This window comes from Pteropus vampyrus, unplaced genomic scaffold, assembly GCF_000151845.1.
Source record: "Pteropus vampyrus isolate Shadow unplaced genomic scaffold, Pvam_2.0 Scaffold14, whole genome shotgun sequence".
Classification (NCBI taxonomy): Eukaryota; Metazoa; Chordata; class Mammalia; order Chiroptera; family Pteropodidae; genus Pteropus; species Pteropus vampyrus.
Window position 1 is genome coordinate 484,694 of NW_011888795.1, and position 16,570 is coordinate 501,263.

General features: G+C 44.8%; 1 protein-coding gene across 1 annotated transcript in view; it reads right to left on the reverse strand.

The window, feature by feature from the left end:
* Positions 1-12,740, reverse strand: part of BDH1 (3-hydroxybutyrate dehydrogenase 1) — a 21,882-nt gene extending 9,142 nt beyond the window's left edge. Inside the window, 3 exon segments of the mRNA XM_011383264.2 lie at positions 73-214; positions 9,550-9,622; positions 12,658-12,740. Coding sequence (XP_011381566.1) covers positions 73-214; positions 9,550-9,622; positions 12,658-12,740 — 298 coding nt within the window.
* Between the last annotated feature and the right edge of the window lie 3,830 nt (positions 12,741-16,570).

Sequence of the window (16,570 nt, forward strand, 5' to 3'; positions counted from 1 at the left end):
GAGGGTAGCATTTAGGAAGGGTACCCTTGGAATGGCCTGTGCGTTACGCACCTGCCCCCAGGTACCTCTTACCTTTCTCAGGGTCCTCCAGGCTTGAGCGGATGATCTCCACCGCTTCCTCCACCTCTTCACTCTTGCAGACGTTGAGCTGGACGGTTCTCAATCGATCACTCTTGAAGCTGTCCATTTCCTTGACCCCATCATCCCCTTTGCCCTGGGAGGAGAGAGGAGCTACTTCACCACCACCCCCCTTCCCACCCTGCCTCCAGGATGAGGACCAGGACCAAGCAGGGAGCTGGCTCCAAGTCCCTGCCTAAGCCTGGGGCTATTAACAACTGCAGGCAGTTGTCTCTGGAAGCACACCCAGACCTGCTCCACCAGCAGGGGGGGTTCTGCTCAACCCCTGAGCACTGGTGACATACCAAGCACAAAACTTAGAGCCACATACACAACCCAAGGCCTCACTGGCAGGATCCTTTCCCTGAGCAGAGGTTGCAAACTCAGTACCTACTGGGGCCAGACATGTGGGTATAGCATGAGAGGGGGAACACTCGGGAGTGAAGCACATCCTGGCCTCTCAGCCCCTGCCCGCTGTTGCCCACATGATATGCAAGACCAAGGTTGCCAGGTACTGCATTTTTAAGCTTGTAATTGGGATTTCTGTATGAAATCGCCTAATTTTTTAAGTGCTGGTAACCTATTTGCATTAAAAAAAAAAAATAACAATGTGTGAGCCAAAGCATACCCACAGGCCTCATTTGACCAGCAGGCTGCAGTTTGCAACCTCTGTTCTAAGCCAAGGTCTTGTCACTCCCAAGTTGGTAAGAGGCCAGGGCCAGCCTCTGCATCCAGTTTGGCCACTAACCAGGCTCCGTGCACTCAGGTGCTCCCCTTAACAGGTGCCCAGTTTTTCCAGCTATGGTTGGACATAAGGATATTGCACCTATCTTGACCTGCTCAGGTTAATGGAGTGAGGAAATTATTTTTTAAAAAACATGTTAAATGATAAAATGCTATGCAAATTCAGGTACTATTACACATGAGAAAAGTATCACTCACTCAGTAAACATTTCTTGGGCCTCTATCATGTTCTAGCACTGTGCTAAGAACTGGAGACATGAAAATAAATAACTCAGCCCCTGCTCTCAAAGTTCCACATTTTAGAGAAGGAGGCAGATGAGTAAGCAAACAATACAGGAGGATTGTGGGAGGCAGGGGGCTGCACTAAAGGTAGGGCAGATAGAGAAGGCTTTCCAAAAGCAGTGACAGCTGAGGACATGGACCAGAGGGACCACTGGGGAGGGGCACTTCAGGCAGAGGTAAGAGGTACTGCCAGAAACCACTGCAGGCAGAGCAGAGGCCTGAGGAAGTTGTGGGAAATGAGGCTGGGGAGGTGGGCAGGCGTCTGCGTGGAGGCAGTGGTGAGCTGCTGGAAGATCTGAATAAAAGTAGATGTCACTTATTGAGTATTTACCCTGCTTCACACTGAGCACTTGACATGCATTATCTCATAAGTCCCTCATGTCATGAGGAACGTTGTATTATCATATTTTACCTATTCTATGACACACATGTTTTTCACAATAGGAATGAGCTACAAATGATGTGAAAAGCAAACACTGTCAGCTATAATTTAATTGGCAATGACTTTCTCAGTGGTACCTGGAATAGTGATGCATCTTACAATAGGGCAGGAGTAGCTGTCAGAGGATAAAGTAATAGAGGAATGCCTACTCTTAGCCCAGGGCTTGCCTGGGGCGCCTATGACCAGTAATGAAGCAAGGACCAGAGCAGGAGGTGTGAGGATAATCAGCATATGTCGGCAGTGGAAAGTTCTCTACAGGTTAGGCCAAGTCTCACAGAAAAGGTTTAACCAGGAAGACCCGAACCCCAGGACTGGGGGACCCACATTGTGCAATGTCAGACGGACAGGAGAGAACAGTGAAGGGATGGTGTCGAATGCGGCCAAAGGTGCTGGAGATAGTCAGTCTGGAGAGAAGACTCAGGGAGAACATGATGATAGTGGAGCCAACCTGTCTTATGCAGCCCAGAAAACAGAACCAGGGCCAGGAAGTCAATTTCAGTTCAAAGTGAGGAGTGACTTTCACTGTCTGGAGATAATATGGACTGTTTGAGAGATGTTCAAAAAATGAGAGTGGAGGTAGGGGTTGGGACTGGATGGGGAACATGTTGCAGAGAACACCCAGGCATCAGACAGGAAGTCAGGCTGATCCCCCTCCCCTAATATCTCTTCCACCCCTAAAGTATCATCCTTTCCTGGGAGCCCTCCTCCCTCCTGCCACAGTGGCCATGCTGAAGCAGCAACATGTGTGGCCCTTTGAGTCTCTGTCCAGCCTGGCACCAAGAATGGCAGCCACACTCACAATCACCTTTGCACAGAACAGCCAGGTGCAAAGCCTCAACTGATCCAAGACTTGGCTCTGAAACACCCTGGATGTGTCAGCCTTCCCAAATGACATGGCAGTGTTCCAGCTACAGGGGAGCAGACAAGTGTAGAGCTTTTCCTGCCATTCTCACAGAGGACTCCCCAAGAAAAGAACTCTCCGTGATGCCATCTTCAAGTCCAAAGGTCGGAGGGACTGGTGCCACAGACACCTCTCTTTTCCACAGACAGCACACAGGCACCAGGAAAACACCTGCCTTGTTTCAATGCAGTCTTCATATTGTGGCTCCTCAAACACCCCTCAGAGCTGAGCCAAGTAATCTAAGTCTCCAAGGGGCTTCTGACATCTGCCTCCAATAGGGTAGATTCCAGCTGACATGCACGAGAGGTACCTGAGTGTCCTTTGCTCTTCTCAGACTTTGTTAACCCTGCTGCCATTTCTCAGCAACTCTTGGACCCCACACCGGACATTTCCATGTGCCTCTAGCCAGCCTCGAGCCAATGCCCTTGAAGTCCCCAGGGGAAGCCGCTCACCCCAGGTCAGAGTGTCCACATAACATTGTTCGGCAGCTTGGCAGCTAGAGCCTTCTCCCAGAGGAAACTGGGGCTTCATCTCATTGCCCACAATTTTGGTCTCAGCATTCAGGCCCCCAGGAGAGAAACTGTACCCTCTACCTTCACCTGACAGACATCCCCAGGAGTCCTCATCCACCTCTGAGCAGCCTCCACATCCTGTTCCTAACAGCCACCTGGACAGGGAAAGATACTGTCAGTTTGCCCCTAGGCATTCAAAGGAAACCTTTTCCAACTGACATCAGCCCACATGCTGCAGACTATGGCAGTCTGTCCTCTTCCAGATCCACCTGTCCGCAGGCCAAGGCTGCATTGCCAGGGCCACAGTGGCTCCAGGGTTTCTGTCTTTGTCCACATCTGTCTTGCTGCTCAGGGACAAGCTTTCAGTCCTGCTACGTTAGTGTCTGTGTAACTGGTTTACACTTCCTTCACTGCCCCTTTAAACTTCATCAGTAAGCTATTTTTCCCACCCGTGGATGAAATTTCAGGCGAGTCTTATAGCTTTCCCCCTCATTCTCAGATAATAGAGAGCCTCTTGTTTTGGCATAAAGAGTCCAGTTCAGTCTACTAATGAAATAACTCCAGCCCAGCCTGGTTTGAATGCCCAAACTTTCAAATTTGTATCCAATTTAGAGCCTGCCCTGATCCAGGTCTGACGGATTATGGGAAGTTAGTTTGGGACACCTGGTAGCAGGGGTGGAAGTTGTCTTTCTATTTTCTATCTCCTCCTCCTCTCCTATTCCTTAACCTCTGACCCTCCCAGAGGTGGATCCAGGGGCTGGCAAATGAGCAGGCAAGACTGTAGTCTTCTGAAGGTGGTGAACCCATTTTCTGCTGTTGGTGTCCTGGGATGGTAGATGCATGATGGCTGGCCCACCCTCCCTGGGGTGCTTTTGTGGGTTCCGCAAAGATCCCTCCAATGGAGACCTCCCATGCCATCCCCTTCAACAGCTGGGCATCTTCTCCCTCAGCCCAGGCTTCAGTGGGGCACCCCTCTGGCTGGGTCACATGGACCCTCCTAGGAGTTTCACTGGGCAGGTCATATTAGGATGATTACAGGAGCTTTTGTCATTATCCACATCAGGTTCAGGCAACGATGTCCTGCCCAGGTAGAAGGACAGTCTTTCCACACAAGCCACTCCAGACAAGCCACTCCAGCCTCAATCTTGGGCCTTTAGACTTCTTTTGGTAAATATTAACACTCCATTCTGTGGCCTCAGACAGTCCAGGGCACAAATGGTAAGCTCTCCAAGGAGTTCTCTTGAAAGCCATTTCATTTACTTGAGATTAAAGGGAAAATATGATAGCACACTAACAACTCTTTCTAAACTCTCAACCCCCTCCACCTCAGTTTATTACAATAGTGAGGCAGGTGATGGGCTAATCCTGCAGAAAGGTTCTACAGTCTCTCAGCATTTATTGTTAGGTGGTCTAGCACCTCAAGGCAGGGTACGAGGACACTTGGCATGTGTGAAATGTGAGCATCTTGTCACACGTATTAGGAACACTCTGACAAGAGAAGCGAGGCTGGAACATTGTAATAGAAGGAGGAGCAGGAAGAGCTAGCAGAGGAGATGGAGAGAAAATGAGAGAGCAGGGTGTTCATGAAGTCAGGAAATAATGTGTTACAAGCAAGAGTGGATTGTTTGGTCAGGTCTGCCAATGAGTTGAGTATAACACAGTCTGAGAAGTGGCCAATGGATCTGGCAAAATGGGGGCTGTTGGCATCCTTGATAAAAGCCATGTCAGAAGCATTCAGGGCCATTCCTGGTCCCGTCCTGCCTTCCTTTCCCAGCTCTTCTCCTCCTCATCTGCGAGGGCACTGGGCTTCAGCTACATCAGACTGTTGGCAGTGTCTGGATATGCCACCTCCCCCACCATGGGGAACTCCTGTTCATCTTTCCAGATGGCAACAGAGACAGGCGATCTGTTTCTTCTCGGATACAAATCATTCTTTCTCCCACTCCTTGCCATTCTCACCTCACACTACTCCTCTCTCACTCACTGCGCTGCAGCCACAGAGGCCTGCTTTTTCTCGAACACACCGGGCACACACCATCCTTGGGGCTTTGGCTCGCTGTCCCCTGTTCCCCTGATATCTGCAAGACTTGCTCCTTCACCTACTTCCAAGGTTACCTTCACAGTGAGCTCTTTTCTTTCCTCTTTAAAACTGAACACCCCTTCTACCACATTCACCCTCCATCTTCTTTTCCTGCTTTACTTTTCTCCATAGCTTGTACCAGCCCACAGAGAAGCAATTCACTAATTTATCTTAGTCCTTGCTTATCTCCTCACCCCACCCCATGTAAGCTCAACGAGGGCAAGAACTATTCACCGAATTATAATATGCCATATCTTCATAGAATTTTGTCAGCTCATAGTAGGTGCTCAATAAATATTTGTTGAATAAATGAACAAATAGAGCGGTAGGGGCAAAAATTTGATCTAGGTGCATTGGGAAAAAAATAGAAATTAAAAAAGTGAAAATGTCTAGTTCAAATAACCTTTTATGTGTAACTGCATGTAGATTTTATTTCTTTAAGACAGCTTTTACTCTGATTCATACAGGCTTTGCCTAGTGTAGTGGCAATGTGATTCACTTGCTTTTTCTCCCCTTATCCTTCAACCTCTGTATGCCTACTCCCTTAATCGTTAAGACTTAGGACATAAGGTTCTGGCCAGAGTCAAATCTTTTAAGAATAAAGCCTTAAGTCTATGATCACAAGGATAATAAGTTTTGATTAAACTAAGGATAACATCTTTCCCCTTGAGACACTGGGAGCCAGGATTTTTTTGTTTTTTTTTGTTTGTTTGTTTGTTTGTTTTTTTATATATTAGTTTCAGGTATACAGTACAATGGATATACATTTGTATAATTTATGAAGTGATCTCCCGATTACTCTAGCACCCATCTGTCTCTACACATAGCCCTTACAATAATGTTGACTATATTCCCTATGCTGTACTCTACGGGGACAGCCAGGTTTTTGAGAGTGATAGCTTGCCAGTGTCTCCAGGACTTGCAACTTTCTAAAAAAAAAAAAACACTTTATTTTCTTTGCTGCAAAACCTATAAGTATCTCACTGATTTAGACACGGGCAGGCAGACAGACCCCTTTGCTCCGGTAACATAGAGGTACTTTTCTACAAAGAGAAGCAGAGAAATGGGGTAGTCATGCACACAGGATGTGGGGTTATGTTGGGGTGTGTGTGTGTGCATGCCCCAAAATGACCCAGTAGTGAGTGAGGAGTTAGTGATATAAGAGGGTGGAGACATCTGCTGGAGTCAAGTCCAGAGGCACTGAGGTCTGAAGCACAAGAAGAGGGGTAACTCTAAATAAGACCAGCAGAGTGTCTGGGTACAGAAGTAACCCGAATCCATCATGTGGCTTAACATCTCAGAACCAGGCTGTAGACTAATCTTCCCTCTTCAATTCCTACAGCACTTTACCCATAGTCTCTGGTGGTTCTGATGACTTTCTGATTTGCATAACTCATACAAGATACCAGGCAGAAGTAGATGCACATTTTTTGAAACCCCTAGAGACTTCTGCCCTCTCTAGCTTTGACCAGAAAAGACAGATCATGACACCAAAAAAGTCAAGATGTAGACACCAACAGATAAAACCTGGCAGTGATCTTGTCTGGTATTTTCTTCAAAATTGCAGTTGCTAAATCATAGAATCACTACTGTATGAGCGCAAGGACCTAAGTTCACCCAATCCAGCCATCTTATATTAGTAAGGGCAGACTGGGGCTCAAGGAAGAGAAGTGTTTGCCAGTCACTGGGTTAAGTGGCTGATATAGGACTAGACTAAGCCCTGACTCCCTCTCAAAGGTTCCTCAACAGACTGAGCAGGCTCTGCCCTGCACTCTGGAGCCAGGTGAGGCCCCCTGTGTCATTGGACAAGCCAGCACAATGGTACAGGTGCTGAACATACTGACAAGGGACTTTAAAAGCACAAAATGTTTTGTGGCATCACAGCCCCTGCCAGGCTTGCTGGCAGGTTTGTGTTTCACAGAGAACCCAACTGCAAGCATGCCACACCCATCGCCCCCCAAATCCCTCCTGAAACATGTTCTCACATGCACTATCAGAGGGAGTAGGCATGGATACAGCCTTTTAGAGGAGAAATTTGGCAGATTTTAATAAAATCTAAAGTCTACACATCTTTTTGCCTGGCAATTTCACAACTAGAAATTTTTCTTAAGAATTGCTAATGAAAGAATTAAAAGATATGTGCAAGACTATCTACTGCAGCTTTGTTTATAATAGCAAAAGTCAAAAATAATGTGCACACTGGAATTTTAGTTACTTTAGGGCAGAAGACAAGTGAAAAGACTTCACTTTTTAACATCATTCACTTCTGTATTGTTTCACTCTATTATGAATATGTATTACTTTCATACTTCGAAAGAAGTAAAAATTAAAAAGAACAAATTCTTCTCTGATTTGGAAATATGTTCAGACCTTGGCAATGCAAATTACTTTATTATTTGTACTGGTTTATATTATTAAAATTTTTATATTAAACAGATATTGTTTTTACAGACATTAAACCTAGTATTAATAAATTCCTTCCCTGGGTTCCTACTGACTTCAAAATAAAGAAAAATGTCTCAGCCACTGAGCAGAGACAGCGGGTTGTCCCAAATACCCATTCTTTCCTTCTTCTATATCACTAAACTCTTGACTTTAAGCAGGGTACATATTGTCTCAGAATCCCAACTACAATTCCCAGCCTCCCTAGCAGCCAGGTAAGGCTATGCCATGTGACTAAGTTCTGGGCAATAGAGTGAGAGCATATGTGATATATATGTGCAACTTTTGGGTCACAGCTTTAAAGAACATGGGTGTGCACTCACAACAAGAGAAATACAAATTAAAACGACACTGAGATACTTTTTTCACCTATCAGATTGGCAAAAATCAGAAGCTTGATGGACACTCTATTGGTGAAATTGTGTGAAAACAGGTATGTTCATACATTACTTGTGGGAATGTAAAATTACACAATCCCTATGATAGGAAATCTGGGGATGTCTTTTTAAATGAGGATGTACTCTTTTAACCCTTTGACCTAAGAGGAATATCACTGCTAGGAATTTACCCTAAAGATGTTTGTTTCTAAATTCCATTAAAAAAAAAAGATAGAAACAGAGAAATGTATGTGAATGTTCATAGCAGCATTGTTCATAATAACTAAAATTCAAACTTTTTTACCCAAATATCCATTAAAAAGTGAATGAATTTTTAAATGTCGTATATCCATACAATCGAGTACTATCTAGCAATAAAAAGGAATGAACTATTGATAAGTTCTACAACATAGATGAATCTCAAAAACATTATGCTAAGTGAAAGAAGTTTGACACAAAAGCCTGTGCACAGTATGATGGCATTCATGTGAATAGTCCAGAACAGACAAATCAGAAAGAAGTGGCTGTCTAGGACTAGAGGTAGGTGTGGTAGGTGTGCAAATGGTCAAGCAAGAAATTTTGGAGAAATGGACATGTTGTAAAAGTGAACTGTGGTGATGGTTTCAGAACTCTCTAAGTTGGGCAAACTGTCCCCTAATTACTTTTGTAGCCTCATGTCCCAGTGTTTCCCTTCACATGCCCTGAATTCCACTGGATGCGTTCCAAAAGAGCCCAGAAATAAACCCTCACATATATAGTCAAATGATTTTTTACTATTTAATGGGGGACAGAACAGTTGTTTCAGAAAATGGTGCTGGCAAAAGAATGAAGTTGAACCCTTACCTAACACCACGTATGGAAATTAAATCAAAATTAATCAAGGACCTAAATGTAAGACTGAAACAATAAAACTCTTAGAAGAAAACATAGGACAAAAGCTTCAAAACATTGGATTTGGCAGTGGTTTCTTGGACATGACACTAAAAGCACAGGTAACAAAAGAAAAATAGGCAAATTGGACTTTCTAAAAATTTTGAAATTTTGTACATCAAAAGATACAGAGTAAAAAGAGAACCCCAGAATGGAACAAAATATTTGCAAATCATATATCTGATAAAGGATTAAGATCCAGAATATATAGAGAACTTCTGAAACTCAACAACAACAAAAAACTAACCCAATTCAAAAATGGTCAAAAGACTTAAACATTTTTCTGAAGAAGACATACTAATGACCAATGAGCACATGAAAAGATGTTCAACATCACTATCACTAGGGAAATGCAAATCAATACTACAGCAAAGCACTGTGCATGCATTATTCTTATTTAACTCTAATAACTCCTTATAATAATTATGATTACTATACCATGTTATAAATGAGGAAACAGATATTTATTAAATATTCAATATACTTGGTGATAGAAGTGAAACAACTGAAATTGAAACCAGGCCTGAGAGATTCCAGAGTCTAAACTCTTAACCTGTAACTTATCTGATGAGAGGTTTGGGGGTGAGGGGTTAAGTGAGAAAGTGGCTCGAGTGTTCTGGAAGCTCCAAGGCCCTGCTCTGAGGGTGGCTCAGGACCTGGGGGCCCAGGGGGAAAGGCTCTAACCACCTGGCTGGTTACTAAGTAGCTGGGCTGCCACTCACCGGGTTCACCGCATTGGCCTAAGTGTGACAGCCCTCAGGGACAAAGGAGACAGAGTAAAACAGCCATGTGCGCCTGCAAGAGAAAAGGAAGCCATGAGCACAGGCTGCGGTCACACCCAGACCTTGTTCCTGGGGCAGAAGCAACTCAGAGTACCCACAGCCACCAGTGAGCAGCACTTGCTGTCTCCCCACCCCAAGCCCCCAAGGACAACCTGCTGGTACTACTGAGGAAAAGCTACTCTTTCTTTTAGGGTTGCTAGACTAGGAGACAGTGGGCCAGCAGTTGTAGTGACCATTACTGCCACTGTGTAGGAAGGACTTTCCAGTGATATAGCTTTGTTAACAAAGCCTTCTGCGAATTCCATGTCTTAATAACCCTTAGGTTTTATGCTGCTTCCTGACAGTTATTTTAATTAAACTTTTTATTTTGAAATAATTGTTGATTCGTGTACAGTTAAGAAAGAATACAGAGAGATGCCCCATACCTTATACCCGATTTCCCCTAATGTTAGCATCTTGCAAAACTAGAGGACAATGTTAGCATCTTGCAAAACTAGAGGACAATATAACAACCCAGATGTTGACCTCCATACAGGGAAAATACATTTCTGTCACCACAAGAATCCCTCAAATGTTACCCTTTTATAGCCATACCCACTTCACTCCCACCCCACTTCCTCTTTAACTACTAATCTGTCCTCCATCTCTATAATTTTGTCATTTCCAGAATGATATATAAATAGAATTTTACAATATGCAAACTTTTGAGATTGCTTTTTTTCATGCAACATCATTCTCTGGCGATTCATCCCAATATGTTACATGTAGCAATAATTTGTTCCTTTATATCGCTAAGTCGTATCCAAAAGTGGAGGCTGTGCAGAGCAGGTAAGCAGAGCAGGTTGTCAGGTGTCAGGGTGGGGACCACATCCAGCCACTCTTAGGGGAGGTTTTCATCTGGATAGTGTGTACTAGGTGACTGCTGCTCTGAGGCAGGTACACATGGCAGGAGGGGGGTGTGTGGAGTGTGGTGCTCTGTTCAGGGCACAGAACAAATGGACACTATTCAGATGGGAGACCTGGATGCTGAATGAGAAACCAGAGGAGATGAGCAATGAAAAACATGCAGATGTAATGAGAAGTCAGGGTAGGGGGTATTGAGGTGGCATTAACATTAACTTTTTCAGTGTGAATACAAAGGGCAGACCCAGGAATAAGGGGGTGGCATTTACAGGAGAAAAGATTTCTGCTCTATATGAAGAAGGACTTTCCAATAGCACTGTCCTAAGACAGGAGGCCTACTGCAAAGGTACTGAGTGCCTCATGGCTGGAGATGGTCATGTAAAGGCTGTAAGGACACTTGTTACAGACACTATCACAGGATCCACCCACAGATGGGGACAGGAGTATTAGGCCCTTTCCAACTGAGATTCAAGAAAAATAATCAGGCCAAAGTTTTTTTCTACCTGAAGACCTCCTGTCTGACCTAGGCACAGTGATCAACCCCCTTCCACCCTCCTCTCAGAGGTCTGGGTCTCCCTCCCAGACCTCTGCTGGCGCCCTTGCCCTGAGGACAGCTAAAGCACGCTGATGCAGCTCTGCCGCTGACCTCCCTGCCCCCAGGCCCTCCGCCTAACCAGATTATTTCTACAATCCTTCCAGAAGATTCAGAATCTCCCCGTGACAGCCTCTCTTTCTCCTCAAATGAGCCAGAAGCTTGACTAACTCCCCACTTCTCTTTGAGGATGAAATCTTTGTAAAAATATTTAACTTCCTTTGAGGTTATTTTCTCTTCTATAAAAAAAAATAATCTCCAGAAACCTCTAAAAACCACATTTCGGACGGATTTTGTCATTTCTATGAATCGCTCACTGAAAAAATTGCTGTAACTCACCTTTCTCAAAAGCTAGGCTCTGTTCCTTCTTCGATGAGATGTCCCCTCTGCTGGAAGGGCTATTTTAATGCTTCTTATATGGTGTCCTCTGGTTGTTGAAGCCCCATCTCCTATCAAGCTGCTATATTCAGTAGAAATGCTTTTATGCAAATGCTGCTGAAAGCCTAAATGCATGTTCTTCTAAACATATATATTGGCATAGAAAATATCCATCAATTTTCTAGCTGCTGGGACTTTGAATTTAACCTGACAGTTAATTTCGCTCCTCTCAAATATAAAAGAAAAAGGTATTATTTTTCCTTGCTCTGGCTGTGACAGAGGAAAATGAGGTGGCAGAGCGCACTGAATCTCCTTGAAAAAGGCAATCCTAGAAGCTCTCAAAGAGAGAGCGCTTGTTTAATTTATACTTACTTAATGCTTTCTCTAAATCACACAAAGCAGTTCACTGAACTCTCAGGACATTTTAGTTAACTGGTTTCATGTGAAAGATTTGAAAAGAGCAGTTATCCAGGTGATTAAAGTAATGAGACACATTAACATCCTATCCTGTGCCTCCTGATGTGATGCACTAAGAAGGCACCACCTCACTTGGGTGGCATTCTTCCTAACATGCATACTTGAATCTAAACACGAAGATATCACATAAACTCAAATTGAGAGATGTTCTTCCAAATGTCAAGGTCAAGAACAACAAAGATTCAGGAACTGCCCTCAACAGGAAGAGAGTAAGGAGACATGACAACTAAACTCACTGTGGGACCCTGGTTTGTCTCCTGGGCCAGGAAAAGGTCCATTAATGGGTTATTTGGCAAAATTTGAATCAGGTATGTAGGTTAGTTAACAGTATTATATCAGCGGTAATTTCCTGGTTTTCATGATTGCACTGTGGTTTTGTAACATTAGGGGAAGTTAGGTGAAGAGGATACAGGAACCCTATGTACTATTTTTGCAACTTTCGTTCAAGTGTAGTTATTTCAAAATAAAAAGTTTAAAAACCATCTGATGAAAGATATCCTTCCGTGCCCTGTGTGCGCTGGGAGGTGTCAGTCGCCTGGGGACACCTTTGAGTTTCCTTTGCTGGTAGACAGCAGGTATTGAGAGACACCTTTGAGAGTCAGGCCTATTGCCACTTTCATGATCATCCATGTGTAAGGAGCTCTGCTTTGCCCAGACAGCATGACCCTCAAGGCCACCTTCACCTTTCAGTTTCTTACTTCGTTCCATTTTCTCTGTCAGAGAAACTCAAGGTTTTCCCTAGGAGCTGTGACAGGGGTCTGGAGAAGCGGGTGGTCAACATTGTGGCTACAAGAGGTAGAATAGTCGGCCTCCTCTTGGCGGGTCCTGAAACACAAAATGTGCCCTCAGCATTGCCTCGTTGTCTTCAGGGGTTTAGGCAAGAGTGGCCATTTCTCTTCCAGGTTGTGAAAGTCAAACTGGGCTCTGTCTGTTTAACCCAGGTCCAGTCATGGCAGCAGGCAGTCCCCTCCTGCACCTTCCTCTCAAACTGCAGTCTCATGTGATGGAAAGAGTCAGGAGGCGAGGACATCTAGAAACCTGGGTTCTGGTTCTGGCTGTGCCGCCAACTCATTGGGTAATCCTGAACGAGTCATCACCCATCTGTAGCATGAAGAGATTGAACCAGACGAGTGATCCTCAGGGATTCCAACTCTATGAGCCTCATTCTCTTGTCTATGTTCCTCATATTCAGAAAATCATCAATCTGTGGTTATCTAGGACATCAGCTATCATTCTCAATTTGCCCATATGCTTCCGTGGGCAGTTTTTCCAGCCCTGAACCAGGTATTCTTTGACTCAGCTCTATACCTCTCTCTCCCACCCCACCAAATACAGGGTGTGGTTCTAAGGCTGAATTCATCAGTAACTCATTATGGGATAGAAACTGGAGCTACAAAATCAGACAAGCTTTAATCAACCTAAACGAAAACATACACACAGTCTCTCCCACCACCCTCCCACCCCCTTTCAAGATTAAATCAATCTTATTGCAACAGGCCACGTATCACTTGGTTTCACCTCAAGGCTATGCAGCACCTTGACTACTTGTGATTCTTAACTGTTGATCAGTGTGTGCATCTGTTGCCTTCCTGTTCTGCTTAACTCCACTACGATGATTCCTAAGGGAAGGAAGAGGAGGCTGGGAAGGAGTTGAGCAAGGCAACCGACCACAGGTGGGGGAGATGTTGCTCTTTTCCTAGTGAACAGTCTCAGCCTCTCCTTTGCACACCTGCTGTGGTTGGTTATACTGCTCTGATCAGCCCAAGGTTCTGCCTGGGAGGGAGCTCCTTCCCTGCCCTTTTGTTATCACCCAGACCTAACTGATAATCAGATGCCAATAGGTCAATAATAAGTTCATTAACGGGTCAACCACTGCAATGCTCACTGCAGTAAGCATGTAGAGATTTAATCTGTTTTACCCTCAGAAAAGGAAAACAAATAGGGATCTCTTGGCTCCTTTGATCTTTCCTGGACTGTGCAGCAGGCTTCTGCCCCTATTCGCTATACTTTATTCACAGCACAACAGCTAGAAAGGTCTTCATAACACCAGTCAGGTTACGCGATTCTATTGCCCAAAAGCTTCCTTTCCATGCCTGTTGGTGCAGCCCCTGCATCTCTCCCCAAGCTTGTCTTGCATGGTCCTCCCCTGTACTCACTGCACTATAACCACTGACCTTTTGAAAGTTTCTCATGCTCTATCCTGCCTCAGGGTACTGGCCCTCGCTCTTCCTCACTCGAAATGGCTGAGTCCTTCTGACCCTCTATACATCACAGAGTCTCCCCTTATCCCCCACGCAGCACACAGAGGTTGCTCTCTATAAGATAACTCCTCAATCCAAAATTATCTTGTTTCATTACTTTATCTTCCCTTTCTAGATCATAAGATTGGTGAGGCCAGGTGCCTTGTTCACCACTGAATCCCCCATGCCTAGAAGAAATCTGACACGAAGGAGGCACTCAGTGAGTCTCTGCTGAGTGGAGATGAGCTGCGTGCTCGCAGCCCCCCAACCCCACACTGGCCCTTCATGGCAGGCACAGGTCCATGCCGGACTCATATTCTTCACCTTAGTGCCCCCCACCCAAGCACTGGCCAGCTGGCTAAGGACACACACCCCCTGCTCCTCTAGCCAGGACTGAAGTCTGAGGTCATCACCACTGGGTGATTTCAAATCCAGTTGTCTATAATTAAAGTCTTTACCATCCCTTCTGCTCAATGCCTGTGGCAAAGAATGCTTCAATAGTATCTCCAAATAGAAGGCTGCTTTCAATTTTATTTTCCTTAGAATCAGCAATGTCCAAAAGTGCTAGAGTCAAAATAGTTTAAAGTGCAAAAAAAAAAAATCTGCCCCTTGAATAATGCACTATTTACAAGATAGTCTCTTATGTGGAATGGTAGAATTGTAAATCTTTTTTTCTTCTCTTTTTTTAAGTTTCTTAAACATGTTGCTATTTTCACTTCAAACACAATGCTATAAGCAGTGAGATTCCCACATACTCTTCAGGATTTTTGCCATCTTAATGGCTTGTGCTGGATTTTATTCTCTTTAAATACAAAGTTCTCAAACTTGAAAGGCCACTCTCTTGCCTTTTGGTTTAGAAACAAATGGTTGTGGGAGGTGAGTGCTGAAGGAGAAAGGCAGAGCACCTGTGGGGACTGGGGATTGTCTCTTCAGCCTTGAAGTCAATTAGCTGCCCCAAGGGGACTTGGCACACAGGGCTTCACTCCCAGCAACCAAATGTATAAGTACTGTTGCAAAATCAAGATGCTTGCATATCCACCTGTAATCTGGAGACAACACTGAGAACACTTGGGTCTGCTCTCAAGGGCACCTCCTTTCTATTTTCAATACATAACACATGCGTGACCTATAGAAAGCGCCCCCTCCCAGAATAACAGTGTGTGCTTCCTTGCCCTGATGCTGGGCTCCCTTGTGGCATCCTGACAGGACTCTCTTGTAGAGGACATAGCTGGTTGCATTCCTGTAGGTCAGGGTGAAGGTATCCCCTGCAAGGAGCGGACAGTCCTCAGAAGAGGTAGGATATCAGCAAGAAACAGAAACACGGGAGGCAGACCTTAGGCAGGAAAGAGAAGTCATATGTTTCTGGATATGAAGCCTGGATGGAATGGGCCTTGGCCCTACCAGGTGAGAGGGGAAGGCCCTGTCCTGCTGGGGAGGACAAGCTGGTTTTAGGTGGGGAACCATCCTATGCAGGGACCCCACACTGAGGAGCTTAAGACCAGTGAGCCGAGTGAGGCTCTGGGGTCTGACAACTGGCAACCTGGATTGTACTTGGCTTTTGGCCAGCCTAGTGTTTTAAATGGCAATGTTATTAGGCAGCTAAGTTACATGTGAACTCAATACAGTTTATGCTTACTATCTTTAGCCTACCCAGATCACCTTGGTTAACTGCCTGGACACTACGGGCATTTGAGTTGAGATCCCTCGCCAGAGAGATGTAGATTATCCTTTGGCTATTTTAATTTGGATTGCTTAAGTATAATCTTGCCTAAAAGGTCCAGCTCAGCTCAGCCATGCATACTAACTGCACAGTTAATAGGGCCTTACTTGAGGCCATGCAAAAGGGCAAACTGACAAGTTTTAAAGCGCTCATTCATGCCTGTTGTTCCTTAGAGAAATAACTTCTGGAACAAAAAAAGTCTAAAAGTATCATGTAAGAACATCAAACGATATGTATAATAGGTAATGTTCTCACTACCACTTGATCATAAATGCAGAGGTGACTCTCATGTAGCTGTGTTTAACAGGGACCTTCAATAAAAGCCCAATTCAGCAAAGGCAAACCTAAGGCAGACACTTGGATTATTCTGAGAAACACTCTAGTCACTAGATTAGACTTAGTTGATGGCCACTTCTCAGACAACACATCACACTCTCTGCAGTGGTCATCTTTCAGGTGTCTGTCCTACTCACCTGATCTCTGTCTTCTAAGACCTGTCTCTCATCCACACGATTTGACCTCTGCAGCTGAAGTTGGACAGTGAGACCTGCCCCCTACTCCCCATCATAGAGGACTGGGTCAGGGAAAGACACTAGACCCATCACACTGGGCGCTGAGAAAGAATGCAAATCAGCCTTTGTGGGATAAGGG